The following is a 16,182-nucleotide window of genomic DNA, read 5'->3' on the forward strand; positions in this document are numbered from 1 at the left end:
CAAATAATAACATCAACAATGAACAGTCCTAACCCAGCTTGTGACTGCGAAATCCTAGCTGAAGAAAAATGGAATTTCATTTTTCCTGGCCGGGTTTTCTTTATTCAGTTTTGATTTCCTTGGACAAATTTGTTAGAATTTTTAACAATCATTCAAAAGGAAAAAAATTGGAATATACCTTAACCAATGACCATGTACCTTGTTTAAAAGAGCATGAGACTAAATATAGAGGAGATGCAAAATATATTTAAAAATGGGATTTCAGTTCTGAAAGATTTTCTGCTCCATTGGTGGAGACAAAGCAAATGCACGTAAAATACTGTGTTGGAAATGGCACTGTTTTTAGGTTTTTAAATTCTGAGCCTTCGGCTTCCTTCCTCTTTACTGACTTTACCTTTAGTTTCAGGCTGCAGGAGGAGCAGAACACATCCCTGGCCCGTCGCCTTCCCCTGTGTGGTGCTGTCCTGCTTTGCTTCCACTGATGGCCACCAGAGTGGCACGTGATGTCAGTCATTTGCCCCTGGCCTACCAGAGCTCACCTTGGTGAGGGACGTGGCTAGGTGGTAGGCATTTACATGGGCCCCACTTTATGCAGATTAAGGAAAGGGAATTAAAAGGAATTCTCTTGTCAAGTCACTGCCCAATAACTTAACAGGGTCAAGGAAATGCAATGGAATGACCTCTGTTTGATGCTGTCATTGAACTTGGCCTCAGGACATTTGGGCTCTAGTTTGGGCTCTGCCATATATTAGCTGCGTGTCTGTGTGCGAGTCACTTCACTGAGACTCAGTTTCCTCATCTGTGGGTGGACATGATTACGAACATCTGCTTCAGTATCAGTCAGTGTCCCATAGGGAAATGATGGCACACTCCACAACAGAAGGGAGTTTAATGAAAGGCGTCCTCCAGAGATGCGGGCAGGGTCACAGAACTGACAAACGATGGTACAGCTCGCTGGGACCAGCAAGAGTGGGACACCTTGTCCACCCCTAGGCCAAAGCGGCAGGGAGAGGGACCTGTTCCTAGCCAGAGCTGCAGCTGTGGGGGAGGGGCTGCCCAACACAGCCCCTTCCCAATTAGGGCCTGGGAGGGACAGAGCCTAGGAGACCAGTACTTTGTCCCGGTGATGCATAGGAGCCTATCGTGCATGTCTCTTCCCAACTCCATGTTCAGCAATGCTATAGCTTGAAATCCACCACATCGGAAGTATTCACACCACACAGAGATTGGCAAATGCCACGACAAATCGGGCTTTTCCCTGAGAGCTGGCTGTAACCCATTCACCAGCACACCCCTGCCTTGGCCTATTTCCTGCCCTTCCGAGTCCCCTGGTGCTTCCAAAGGGCAGGGAATAGCGGATCCGGTCCTTCCAGGTCAGACTCCAGGGTGCGGAACAGGGTGGGGACGGATGGAGAATGAAGGGGTTGGGATACGCACAAAAAGGAAATAGCCGGCACATCTCTGAGGGTTGGTGTGAAAGTTACACAAAACAATGCATGTAAAAGTACTTAGTAAACATTGAAGTGCTTTCTCTGTGTGTCTTTCCTTATTTTTGCAAAGTCCATTAGAGTTTACAAAGTGTTTTGTAGGGTCCTGTGTGACCACAGTGCTGAGAAGTGGATGGCATGCTCCCTCCTCTTCTGCCCCATGGCTCTCGTTAGAATTCAGGGAAATTCAAATTAAAGACAAGAGAACACCCATTAGGTTGGCAGAGACTTTGGGTGCCCTCTGATATTAGTTCTCTGTCTCTTCCAAGGTTAAAAAACCTTCAGCGGGACAATGACCCCACAGGACAAAGCATATTTTGCAGCCCCCATTCCAGCAAAGTGTGGTCATGTGGCTCAAGTCCTGGCCCAGGACAGGAAGTGCTGCCAGAACCTTCCTTGGAGCCGCTGGGCCAATGACAAGAGAGTGGAGGCAAGGGGTTGGGATTGGTCTGACGTGATACATGGGGACACGTCCTTTCCTTGCTACTTGCCTCCCTCCACCGTGCTACCTGCTGCCTGGAATGCAGATGCCACCTCTGGGGCCCTCTGAGTGTGACAGGTAAGAGGGAGGCTCGTCTCTGAGGACCCTGGACAGCAGAGCTGTCACATCGAGGCTGGATGACCTCCTCCTGACGTCATTTACACAGAGAGAATACATGTCTACCGTGTTTAAGCCCCTGTTATTTGGAGTTTCTGTCCCAGCCAAACTTGATCTTAATCAAAATACCAAGCCTTGGCAAGGCTGCGAAACAACAGGACTCTCTTGCGCTGCTGTGGGGAGTGCATGTTTACGCCACGGCTTTGGGGAGCAGACAGCAGTGCCAGGTGAAGTGGAAGATGCACTGTATCGGCTGCGACGGGTTTGTCAGCAGGTAGCAGAAACCCAGGGAGTGTTCACGGTGTACACGACAGGATTGCCCCTCTAGAGTTGGAACGGTGGTCCCCCAGCACCCAAAGAGGCTGCCCACCAGCTTTTCCCCCCTCTCTCCTTAGCATGCGACTATTGGCATCACAGTGGCAAGAGGACTGTTGTACCCCTGGCATCACAGTGCTGGCAGCGGGTAAGGTCCCGTGTCACTACCATTGAGACTCTCGTTAGAACACTCAGGGAGAAGGCTGGGAGAGGAGGGGGTTAGGACACAATTTCTTAGCAAAAGGGAGAGCCGGACAGATTCTCCTGTACGTGTGTACTGTTATCCTCACGTGGAATAGTCAAGGGATCTGGCAAGACACAGCATCAAAACAAGGAGAAAGAAAGCGAGAAAGGCAGAAGCACGTGCAGAGTAGCAGGGAGGCGGGACTCGCGCGTGCGGGCCCAGAGAGAAAGGCCAGATTTCAGGAGCAGCCTTTGTAGCCTCAGGGAGGCCAGGTGGCCCTTGGAAAGGCTTGTAAGCTCTGGAGCTGTCCCATGACCTTGGTGTGACTTCTGGCGCCCAGTCTGTTGCTGTGTGACCCTCGTTTCCTCATTTGTAAACGTTGACGCTTGTCACGGAGGAAAAGCAAAACAGGTGAAAGTGTTTAGCACAGCGCCTGGCATGTGATAATGACTCATGAATGTTACTTCCTCATGGCCCCAGTGCTGTGTCAGGCAGGTCAGAGTGGCTGTGAGCGAGTCCCTCGCTGGGTCTGAGCAGGGACACAGAGCCTTCCAGGAAGGGACGGCAGGAGGCGTGGGTCCCAGATGCCGCCGTGTTACTGATGTGGACAAGGTCACCCCGAGCCTGGGACTCAGTTTATTTCTCTGAAAAGTAAGAGGTTGGGACAGATGTTTACCATGGGCACCTCCGACACAAATATTACTGGTTTTAGGACTTAAAAGGCACAAAGAGTGTGCTGTTTCCCCAAGGTTGTCTTGTCCGCACCTGTCTGACCTGACCACAGGCCTTCCTCGGCTGGGACCTGGCGGCTCTTTGCCTCATACCCTGGGGAGCCGCAGCTGCAAGGAGCCAGTGGCAGCGATGCTCAGAGAGCTTGGAGGACCCCTCCCAACCCATTGTGATGCGTGAGCGTCCACTCCCTGGCAACAACGGGCACCCTGCTCCGGCTCCTGGCAAAGGCTGAGAAGCAAAGATCAGGACCGAGGAGGTGGAGGAGGAGGAGGAGGAGGAGGAGGAGTGGCTTCCAGATGTGTAGGGCTGATGCCACGGAGAGGTGAGGGAGTCCACCTCAGCCCCCTTCGGCTTCCTGGAGAGAATGGCCAAAGGGAGGCGCTTCAACCCACCTTTAGACAAGGACGGAAGATGGGTAAGGAAGATGGCGCCCTGCATCCCTTTCATGCCATGTGGGTGTGGTCAGGGGCACAGAACTGGGTTCAGATCCCGCTTCTGCTACTTACTGCAGCATGACCTTTGACAAATCACTTCACTTGGCCTCAGTGCCTTCATCTGTGAAACGGGAATCTCCTAACATTCTTGGGAGGATTGAATGAAATAATGCATGTAAAATGCTCAGCACACTAGAACCTTGTAAATGTCCACTAGGCAGCGACTGTTGCCTTCTCTCCTTTTTCCTTTTTCCACAACATCTGTCTTCTAACGTACTATGTAACCTGTATTATGTGCATCACTCGTCTCCCCTTGCTAGAACATCAGCTCCACGAGGGGTCAGGGCCTTGTCCTTTTCACTCAAGGACACATCTTCAATGCCTAGAATGGAAGCCGGAGCGTAGGAGGCACTTGGTAAATATTCGCTGAAGGAATTAGTCTTATACTAGAAATCTCTAAACAAATTCCTATTGACTCGCAGTCTCTTTCCCTTAGTGCCACCAGACTGTGAAAGAAGATTCTAGAAACACATCGTTCACTCATCTCGATCATTTGAAAATTTTGCTTTCCAGCTTCACGCTCTTCGCTAGACCCCTCTCTTTTGATGTCCTTACACGCCCAGTGGGATTCATCGCTGTTCTTCCATCTTCCAGAAACATTTGGGTCACTGCTAAGTGTGGGGTCTTAGCCTTGTCCACCCAAGCACTTCTCTTATTTGCTCTTTAACATGTATATCTCATGTGCTGACAGGTCTTCTCCATTTCTAATTTCTGCAATTCATTCATAGAAAGGTCAAGGGGGAATCACAGCAGTGGACTGTTGCCTGCGTCCTGCCTACACTCACAGTGAGAGACACAGAAAAACCTGGTGTCAGGTTATTTTAGGGCAGCACTAAGTAGAAAACTGTTTTAGAAATTTTGTTTGTTTAAAAGAAAAAAGAAAAATGGAAAAGATTTCATCAAGTTTAGGTCTGAAGGCTTTTAAAAATTGACTGACTTACCTACTTGCACATAACCTTGGCTAAGTAGGTTAGTTTTTCTAAATCTCAGTTTCTTTTTGTGCAGAATGTGAGCATAGTGTCCCAGGGGTACAGGGCTATTGTGGGGATCAATGACACATTCACAAGTGCTCAGTATAATGCATGAGCACACAGTAACCACTCAATTCTTGCTAACTAGAACACGTGTGCTTGTATGTGTATATATATTTATGCACACACACATCATGTACACCTTGTTTCATTCCACAAAAATTTAAAGGAATATATGAAAAATATACACAATAAAATAATAAAAATAGTAAAAATGAAATAAAAATTCATAATCAGTTTAAATATACTTTACAATAAGAGGCTGAGACTGGGAAAATATATAACATAGATATATATGCCATAATGGTCTACACTGTAGGTATCTGGGCACCAAATTTGACTCCGAGTTCCCTGGCAGTCAAAGTAAACTAAGAACTACATAATGCTAATTACCCATGAAGAGAAAAACATTTTTCTCAGACTTAGTAGCTTCCCCTCTGTCTGTCACCCTTTTATGAGTTAGGATTGTGTTCGTCTGCATATTATAAAAGGCTGACTACAGTGTCTTAACCAAATGGGGCTTTATATTTCTCAAGTAACAATAAAATCTAGAAGTAGGCAGGCCAAGGCTGGGACAGCTGTTCTGCCCTCCTTAGTGTGGGGGCTTCTACTTCGAGGCTGTGTGTCCACAACCAAGGCAGGAAAATAAGGGGAAGGTCAAAGGATGAAAAGATAGAAGGCACTTGTCACCTGAGTCTGTCCCTTTTTATTGGGAAAATAATGCTTTCCCAGCAGTCCTGCCCTGCAGACTTCTGCTCCCATCTCACTGGGTCACATGGCCAATTTAGCTGCAAGGGAGTCTGGGGAGGTATTTTCTAAGCAGCACATTGCCACTCCAAAGTCAGGTTCTGTTGTAAGGGAGAAAGCAAGAGTCATCATCTCATAGATAGACATTCATTGCATTCTCCTGTCAAGAGCCCAGGACTGCAACCCAGTGCCCAGGTTTTAGGAGGAGAGCCACTGCCTCCCAGGGTTTGGGTTGAGCCCCTGGCATGAATCCTTTCTGCTGTCAGCACCTAAGAGCATAAAAAGAATAGTGCTGATCATGAAGTTTCCAAAGTAACTTGTAGATGAGTCGGGAAAATTAAAGAAATTTTTGGCTTTGAGTCAGCAGCAGCCCATTTGGGAGGACAGCAATTGCCACGTTAGAGGTGACAGTCCTTTTGCAGTTGACCTTGCTGGTTGTAATCTGGCTGTTGCTGGGTGGGAAAGATTTTTCCACACACTTGCACCTTCCTATTTAATATTTCAGTCATTGAGTGATTGAATGCAGCACCAATTTCACCGCCAACTAGTTAAAAAGCTATATTTCACGGTTACAATATCTAACAGAAGGGTTTATTTCACAGCTATCATGTTATAGCCATTAAATATATATTTAAAAAGAGTGAAATTAAAATGCTAGAGCCATTTTTTTTTACAGCGATTTAGTTCACAGACTTGCAGAATACAAATGAACCCAAGGCAGTTGTCATTTAACTGGTGAGAGCCACCATTCTCGACGTTGGAACAACCACCCCCACCCACGGCCTGAGCTTTCCACAGCTTCCCAGAGAGAAGCAGAGGCTCGATCAGACCAGAGTGAGGGCGAAGGGAAAGGTTACCAGCCTGAAGGCCCTTTGTATTATTTACATTTACCCCTAAGAAATAATTGTTTGAAAACATTTAAAAAATAGAATAGAGAATGAATTAGAAATACATAGGTTGACTTGGAAAAAACTTCTAGGTTATATTGTTAAGTGAGAAAAGCAAGGTGCAAGGCAGTGGTATAACATAATCCAATTTTTGTAAAGCAGTATAAGAAAGTCCTCTTGTGTGTATAGGTGTTTGTATATGACCGTATGAGAGCTCAGCTGTTAATACTGTGATCTGGGGTGGCAGCGAGGGTGACATGAGGGGGAGGGAGAAGGCAACCAAAAGTTACTGCTAAATGACAAGATATTCATAATTTTTAGGACTCACATTTATAATATGCTGCCACGTATGCAAAATCGCACATACATAGGGATGTACATTCGTATGAGGATGCATGGAAAGGATGGTCACTGAAGAGTTAAGGGGAAAGCGTGATAGGATTGCAGGAGACTTTTACTTCCTTCCTTAATGTTTTTCTTTAAGTTTTTTTTTAAGTCAGAAATATACATTACCATTCTAATCAGAAACAAATACATTTATTTTTGTTGTGGGAAAAAAGACAATGTAATATCCACATTTAATTAAGAAACGTTGAACTGGTGCAAAATGATGGTCAGTGGGAAAAAAGTCCCCTCCGTCCCTGATCCCTTCCTTCGAGGGGTCCCTGTGGCCAGTTTCCCACATGTGCTTGGGAGAGTCTGTGCACATGAAGCAGGGCTGGTCTGTGTGGTTGTTTCATGGCCTTTGACCCCCATTCCTACTCTCCTCACCCCAAATGGCGCCATTCGAGTGTGCGTAATGGGAGTTCTTTTATTCACAGTGCTCTTACACATCATGTATGGCTGTTTTGTGTGCGTGGATGACTTAGTTACATAAATGGTGCTGGGTTATGGACATCATTCTGTTTCTTTCTTCCTTTTCTCCACTCAGCATAGAATTTCAGAGGTCTAGCCACTGCTACATGTCATCTAGCCCGTTGTTTCTCAGAGAATTCCCCACCACCCTGCACAGAACCCACCACCAAGTATCCAACATATGTAATGTAAGCCCCCCAGCTTGTTACAGAAATGGCAGCCTACTGAACACACTCTTGTGCAGACGTTAATCAAAAGCCATCTGAATACACAGTTATATTGTGACTTGAGGAGGACTGGAGAGAGAATAGCAGTGCTGGCTGATGTCATTAGACTCCAAAAAAGAAGGAAGGAATACCAGCCTAAGGTGACAGCAATGGGTTTGGGGGCAAGGGAGGGAACAGCTGTGAGCAAAACCAGAACCAGCTAACAGTAGGTGAGCACTACCGGGGTGCACGCATTTTCTCTCTTGCTCAAATCTACCAGATCAGGTAGCTATTATTATTCCCATTTTACAGATAGGGAAACTGAGGCTTGGAAAAGTTAAGTCTCTTGCATCCGGCTCACTTAGTAGGAGAGAGAGCTGGCATTGGACTCAGGCCCTCTGAATCTACAGCCCATGTCCCGACCACGTTGTCATGCTGCGAATTTTCACCAAGAGTCGGGTCTCGTCTTTTGCTTATTTTAATTTCCACTCATTTTCTTCTAGAGATCCCTACTTGAGAGGTCACTTTGTTGGGGTGGCTTTTAAGAGGTGCCATTCACATAAATTGGGTTGAGCTGCTGTGGCCATCAAGTGCCAGCCTCATCCCCTCCAGGAAGGGAGGACTCACTCAGTGCTCCAGTTGCAGACAATGTGCCCCCGCCCCTGGCCCCATCCACCCCTAGGGATGCCTTGGCTGAAGAGAGCTGCCTTCCCAAGGCCAGCCCCTCTTCCTGGGGATCAATCTTCCAATGGATTAGGGTGTGCAGAGGCGGGGTCCCCTTGCCCCATCTCCGAAGGGGCCACCCCACATCCACAGCTCTCTGCAGGGTCAACTGAGGCTCTGGCCTGGACCACCTCCCTCTGCTCAGTCCTGTTTCCTCCCCACCGTTTTGTAGGGAGATCGCAAGGGCACCCCCAAATAATCCTCCTTGTCCTCACTTTTCTTGCTTCACCCTTCTACCCCCTCTTTCTTTGCCCACCCTCTACCATCCCACATTCTACCTCACACCTACATTGCTGGAATTCGGCTCACCCCATGGACCTGGGTTGAATCCCAGGCGCCAAGTACCGGAGCTCCCTGACCAGAGGAGGATCTCAAATAACACATTCCTGTCTTCTCAGAGTAGCCTGCTCACTCTCTGAGGGCCACACCTTCCTTCCCAGGCTGCGGAAACATAGCCAGGCTCCAGCGCAGCAGGGGTGGCCCCTGTAACTTGAAACAACCAGCAGTGATGGCTCTGGGCCATTACAGTGTTTTTTGTCTTGGAAAGAATACTTGAAAATTACAAAAATTATGCCATTTCCATTGCACGCCAGAAGCACCCAAATTGCATTTTAATCACTACACAGAGGAAGCCCTGATACTTGGCTTATAGAGCCAGATGTGTCTGGTTTTAATCAAGCCTTGTGCTATTTTTCCAGTTCCCTCACATTGGGCTAACGCGAAGGACACCAGAATCCATCACGAGTGCTATGTTAAAAGAGCCCCAGAATCCACATTTGTCTCGGCAAGTGAAGGAGAAGCTACCGCCAATATACAAAATCCGGGAGAAGGTGAGTCCAGAGCTCTGGCCCCAGGTACGCGCTCCTGGGGCTCTCCGAGGGCAGGGCACCACTGGCATTTGGGGCCAGACAATTCTTCCTTGTAAGAGGCTGCTCATTTTGCACCCCAACCTCATAGCCTGGTACTCTCCGAGGAGCTTCCTCCGGGCCCAGTCAAGTTAGGCTGTCTGTGGACAAGAAGCAACAGCCCTGGTTACAGCTCACAGTTCATTCGGCCCCCGGCTGATTCATGAGCAACTTCAGGGGCACTGGAGTGGCAGGAAGGAGAAGCAGGTGTCGACTTCACACCTGCCAAACTCACCCTGAGACCTTGGGCCAGGGCTCTGTCTTCTGGGATCCTTATCCGTCAGATGAAGAAGTTGGTCTACACGGCCTCAAAAGTGGTACCCAGGTTTTGGCTCCATGAGCCTACACACTTTTCCATCCTTGCCTCCAAATAAGGTGTTTTGAAAGAGAATTTTTATGATTTTTGGAATGCTGGCAATAAGGTTGAATTTCAAAGCCCTAAGCTGACGTGCACATGTGCGTCCTCACAGCCCTGTGCCCTTTGCTCCATCTCTGGCGATGGGTTTAATTGTCTTACTTCGAGGTCACTCGGCCTCATCTGTCTTCCTTCCACACCACTGCGCCCGGTTCTGAAAGCATCCTGCAGCTCTGACGTGCGACCTCTCATCTCCGCCCACGCTCTCTTCCAGCAAGCAGTCAATAACAACTTCCCCTTCTCCGTCCACGACAATCGGCACGGCTTTGAGGACTCTGGCTACTACGTGGACTCCGTGAGTATTTCCTTCCACGTTACTAACAAATCGGGGAGCGACGTCAGGGCTCTAGGTTTCGGAGGCGTGTTGAAGATAGAGGACTGACCTCAACACTGCAGCAAGGTCAACACAAAGCGACGTCTTAAACTAGACTCATAACAGGTTACAAAACAAAAAAACTCTCGAGGCTCAGTTCCATGCAGCTTTCAAAATCTGCAGCGGATTTCTGACTAGGTTTAGGTGCACTTTATAATTCTCAGAGTGCCTTCCCATGAATTGTCTCTTTTGTGAGCTTTCTTGCGAAAGTCTTCCATGGGAAGGAGGGACTGCTGTGCGTGTCTCTGGAAGGCAGAGCCAGGACCCGGGAGGAGAGGTCAGAGGAAGGGGCGCCTTTACAGTGTTTCCTAATGACTGGGGTTGCCTTGTCTCCAGACGCAGCTGAGTTCCTGGTCGCTGGAGAACAGAAAGTCTGACAGCATGGTGGTTAGCACAGCCCTATGTTATAAAAATGTAGTGCACACTGCATATGGAATTTAAAATTTTTAGTAGCCACATTCAGTTAAAAAAAAAAAACAGGTGAAATTAACTTAATATATTTTATTTAACTCAGTGATTTTCCAATTTATCAATTCAATATGTAATCAATATAAACAAATTAATGAGATATTTACATTCCTTTTTCCAAACCTAGTCTTTAAAATCCGGTTTGTATTTTACACTTAACCACCTTACACATCAATTTGGAGGACTCATGTTGCAAGTGCTCAATAGCTAGTGGCCACCAGACTGGACAGCACAGGGTTAACATATCTTAGGTGGAAGGTTATACCCCGTGATCTCCAAGAATCCTTACTGCACTCGAAACTCCATGAGGATGCGGATGTTAATAATGCTCCAAATAAAGTGTTTGCCATATGCCAGCATCTCATAGTATCTCGTTCGATCCTCACAGCAATCCTATGGACTAATTACTCTTCTCGCCCTCATTTAGAGATGAGAAAATTGAGAACCAGTGAAGTTAAACAACTTGCCTGAAGTTACTCTTTCCTCTAGGCTACAGTATCTCAACTAAATCAAAGGGGCTTATCCTAAACAATTGCTTCTGGCAGAGGGTTGAAAACAGAACCGGAACATCCTCGTGGCCCCCCTCTCTAAATGGAATGTTTAATATTCTTTTCTAAATAACCAAAGTAACACATGTCCTTTAAAAAACTCAGACAATATAGAATTATACAAAATTAAAAATACACTTTGCACTCTTATTTTTCCTTCATCACAGTCTCACCTTGATAATTTACTGCTGGTTTGGTGAGAATTTGAGAATTTTTGCAATTTACACACAAACATACACACCTAAATGTATATCTTATTAACTACATAAGCAGGATTGTACCACATATATTTTACCAGGGCTATGATAGTCTCATAGAAAGCACTGGAAGCTTTCCAACTTTATGTTCTGAAATAGTTCACATAACATTTGGATTTTCAGTTTAATGAAAGTTAGATTAAATTTGCCCATAAAATAACTTGAGTTTGATATTTTTTTTAGAGTTAGTTTTTTATTACTTTTTCCATTTCTCTCTTGATTATTAATCTATTAAAATTTTCAACCTCTTCTTGGGTAGATTTTGCTGATGCGTGCTTGTCTAAAATTTATCTAACTTATTTCAAATGTACTGGTATATTATCTCTTAAAATACTCTTATTTTGCTGTTCTTTTAAATTTTTTTCAGTTGAATATGTAGTTCATATACTTACAATTGTTTTGTTAATAAATTTATTAAAACTATGAATATTGTTCAGATTATTGCTTTGGCTACATCAAAAGATTTTTCTATTTAAGATCTTATTATTATTTGCTTCCAAGTAGTCTATGATTTAATTAATTTCTATTTACTAAAAAAAATTTAGAAGAATGTTTTGAATTTTCTATATGGTTAGACTTTTTTTAAAAGATCATCTATTTGTTGCTAGTACCTAGTTTTATGGGTTATAGTAAGTTTTAAAGAGTATAATCTATACTTTATATTTTTTGAATTATGAGATTATTTTTGTTGTCTTATATGTGATTAATTTTAACAAGTGTTCCATGGGTGTTTACAAAGAATATATATTCCCCCCTGTTGGTTACAAAATTATTTATTAATTCAGGGCTGTTAATTATTTTATTCAAATCTTTCACATCCTTTTCTTAATTTTTGTCTTCTTGTGTCAATTTCTGCTTCTAAGATTATTCTTGAATTTCTAAAGTTTTTTTTCTGCCTTATATAGTTTAATACCATATCTTTCTGCAGAAAAAATCATGGTTGTTTTATTTTCTTGGTGGCTTTTGCCATTTATCAATATGAAGTGTCCCTCTTTATATGCTTTAATACCTTTAGCCATGAATATCAGCATTGCTACTGTTTCTTTCTGCTAACATTTTTCCTTATGTTATGGTCCATTCCTTTGTTTTCATAATTTTTAGTCATTCTGTGTTAGATTGTCTTCTATTATAAAGAGAATACAGCATAGTGTAGGGCCAGGCATGGTGGCTCATGCCTGTAACCCCAGTGCTTTGGGAGGCTGAGGTGGGAGAATTGCTTGAGGCTAAGAGTTTGAGGCTGCAGTGAGCTATGATCCCGTCACTACACTTCAGCCTGGGTGACACAATGAGACCCTGTCTCTAAAAAAAAAAGAAAAAAAGAGAAAGAAACAAAATTTTTTTTAAAAAAGAAAAATACAGCATGGTTAAAAAAAATCTAGGAGTCTTTGTTTCTTTATATGAGAATTTAACCCATTCACATTATTATGCCAATTTATGCTTTTGGTTTCATTTCTGTCATCTTGTTTTTATGTTTCCTATTTATTCTGTTTACATTTTGTTTCTTTTTTTTTTAACCCCTACTAGAACAAAATGTGTTTCCTTTTTTTCTCTCTCCTGACTTTGCTAGATTGAATTTATTTCATCCCTCTGACTTCTACTAGTAGTTACCCTCAAGCATACATATTTAAGAAATATACTGACACTATATTACTATAAATATAGTATAGCATATTATATAAAATATATTATTGCCAATATTAATATAAAAATTAATAAATTAATTAATGTAAAACTAATATAGCTTTTCCCCCAATATAAGGCAAGCCATCTGCAGTGTTTTATCTCACCTACTTCCCTTCCTAGGAGCTGCTGTGTTGGTGGCCCAGGCCATGTTCTCCCAGCTCCTGGAGATGTCATTCCAGGACTTCAACCTGGAGCTCAAAGCAGTGGCCCTGACTTCTCTAGTTAGGTCTTCCTTTGTAGTGTTTGAAATATTAAAATGAAAATGTAACCATGGGGGGCCTTGAATGTTTTCCTCCTAATCTTCTTGTAATTCTTGCCAGGGCCTGGGACGTAAGAAGATCTCCCCAGATAAAAGGCAACACGGTTCAAGAAATTTCAATCTTTGGGCATGTGACTACATTCCATCTTGTCTCGATGGCTTTTCAAATAGCCAGACATCATATGTGTATAACGAAGCTGCGGTGGTCTCAACTTTCAGACGCTTTCCAAAACATTACAATGAGATATGGAGCACTTTCAAATTTATTCCTGAGCGAAGCTATACAGAATTTTTGAAAAAGAAGCCAAAAGTAAGGTTTACTATTGAGAAAAAGGTTATTTCTTCACTGGAGCCCTAATCCTCCCAGAAGATTCTTGATGAGTTTTGTAATATTGATATTTCATCAGACATCTTAAAAGTATATGTTTTCTGATCCACCACTACCATTTAATTTTTGAAATACTTTTATGATTTTTAATGAGGTTGAAAAACATTCAAATTCTTATAAAAAAAGATATGTGACAATAATCACATGTGTAAATAAACTTTTGAGATTGCCACCTTTACTTTGGGGGAGTTTTAAAAGTTACATCCTTAATACATCGTTACATTTTCATGTTAAAATTTCAGATAATACAAACAAAAGACCCTCATGATTTCACCCTATCTCCAATCCCTGTCTGTCCCCAGATGTAAGTTAACCACTTGTTTTTAATCTGCATTTATAATCATATACATGTGCATAAAATTTTGAACATAAACTATGTTACAGAGTAAATAACATTCTACAACTTTCTTTTGATATTTCCAAAAACGTGTAATATCTTGGAATTCTCCAATGTCAGTATGAATAGACTGATTTTTTAAAAACTGCTGCCCTTTATTCCCAAATATAGATGCACTATATTTTAAAAATTTATCTTCTTATTAATGGGCATTTGAATTGTTTCTGATTTTTTGCTGTCAGACACAATGCTGCAGGAACATGCTTGATACACTCTTTACATACCTGTTTACATGCACCTCTGGAGTAGACTCTGAAAGTTACCTTGTTAGTGCTGAGTTGGACAATATGCACAAAGTCTTAATATTATAAATATTGCCAATTGCCTTTGAAAAAGACTGTACCAGTTAAACTCTCACCAACAGTGTCTGTGAGTTTCTGTTTCTCCTCCCTCACACTATCACTTAGATGTTTAAGGATATTTAAGGGGAATAAAGGTACCTTGTTATTTTCTTATTTTGCATTGCTCTAATTATTGGTGACATTGAGTATCTTTGCCCATGCAGTGGCCATTTATATTTTCTTCTGTAAGCTGAGTAGTGTCACCATCATTCTATACCAACATTTTTTTTTATATTTTTCCTATACATAAATTTTAGAATAAGCTTGTAAATTAAAAAAGAAACAACACATTGCCAATTTGATAGAAAGTTCCTCAAATGTATTAATTTATGGGAAAACTGACATCTTTATACTCCTCCTTTGTTCAAATCCTATTTTATGTTCTTCAGTAAAGCTTATAATTTTCCTCCCATAGGTCTGACATGTTTCTTTTTCATGTTTATTCCTGCATATTTTGAAATTTTGTGTCTACTTTGAATGTTTTTTTTAAAGTAGTACTTTTAGATTGGTTTTGGCTGATGTATGAGAAAGCTATTGATTTCTATGCGTGAATCTTCTATTTGGCCACCTGGCTAAACTTCTGATAATAAATAAATGTTCTATGAAAATAAAAAGAAAGTTTTAATAATTTTTCAGTTCATTTGCTTCTGGATTTTCTATGTGGACAATTGTATTATTTGCAAGAGTGATAATTTTATATCATTTCTAACATTTATATTTTGCTCCTTCTCCGTTTCATTGCATTGGATAAGACCTCAGGTACAATTTGAATATTATCACAGATTATTAATACATATTCTTATTTCTGAATTTAATGGGGCTCCTTCTAATGTTTCACCAAGAAATAGACTTTTGTTATAGGTTCCAGATAGATAAGGTTTATCTAGCTATCTTGTGTTCTTAGTGTCCTAAGAATTTTTGTCTCTAAAATATTTTTAAAGTATATGTACATGGGAAAAATTTCAAAGAAAATAAAAATAAACTGTGAAAAAAGAATTTTCCTCACATCTCTGACTTTTTCCCCCATTTTTTCTCCTAGGGCCAGCCCTGTTGACAGCTTTTATATGTGTGTTCTTCCTCGGTCATCTGTGTACAGCTTCTATTTTTCTTACACACACACACACACACACACACACATCCCATTCCGTTGTTGCTTTCTACTACTCCCCTGCCAACTACACTTACAAATGTGTCTTTGAAATCATTCTGTATCAGTTCTTAGAAATCCGCTCTTTTATTGGAAAAACATGGCTGGCTATTATTCATAGTTATCCATTATGTGGATGAGCCATTGTTCCTCTAAGTTTTTGATGGCCATTTAGACAGTTTTCAGTCTTTTCCTACTATGAACAATCTGGAATAAACAACTTTATAGATAAATACTGACCTGCATTTGTGAGCATTTCTATATGGTAAACTCATAAAAATAAACTTGTCCAGTTAAAGAGTATGTGGATTTAAAATTTTAGTTCATATTGTCACATTTTCTAAAAGAGGCTGTGCTCCAGCCTGCAGTTTCACCCCCAAGGCAGGAGGTAGGAGAGCACCTGTCTTCCCACACCCTTGCGTTATCAAACTTCATATTTGCCAATTTGTTAGCCTAAAAATGTTGTTGCATTTTCATTTGCATCTCTTTCCTTGTGTGTGTGTGTAGCTATTGAAAAGCCACCTGTATTTCTTTTGCTGTGAACTGTTTATCTGTATCTTTCACTAATTTTTCTATTGCTTTGCCTTATTCTTTAAATCATGTATGATTTCTTTACATATTAAGGTATCAAGCCTGTGTATCAAATATGTTCCATTTCATTTTTTGTTCTTCTTTGTTTAATATATACAAATTAATAGACTTTGTTTTTCAGAGCAGTTTTAGGTTTACAAAAAAACTGAAT

General features: G+C 42.3%; 1 protein-coding gene across 1 annotated transcript; it reads left to right on the top strand.

Moving 5' to 3' along the window:
• The first annotated feature begins 3,646 nt into the window (after nucleotides 1-3,646).
• On the top strand, nucleotides 3,647-13,525 carry TEX36 (testis expressed 36). Its single transcript, XM_045567891.1, has 4 exons — nucleotides 3,647-3,731; nucleotides 8,958-9,089; nucleotides 9,794-9,874; nucleotides 13,229-13,525. Exons 1-4 carry the CDS (start codon nucleotides 3,681-3,683, stop codon nucleotides 13,523-13,525), a joined length of 561 nt encoding a protein of 186 aa, XP_045423847.1. The 5' UTR covers nucleotides 3,647-3,680.
• The last annotated feature ends 2,657 nt before the right edge of the window (nucleotides 13,526-16,182 follow it).

This window comes from Lemur catta, chromosome 14 (genome assembly GCF_020740605.2).
Source record: "Lemur catta isolate mLemCat1 chromosome 14, mLemCat1.pri, whole genome shotgun sequence".
NCBI classification, from domain to species: domain Eukaryota; kingdom Metazoa; phylum Chordata; class Mammalia; order Primates; family Lemuridae; genus Lemur; species Lemur catta.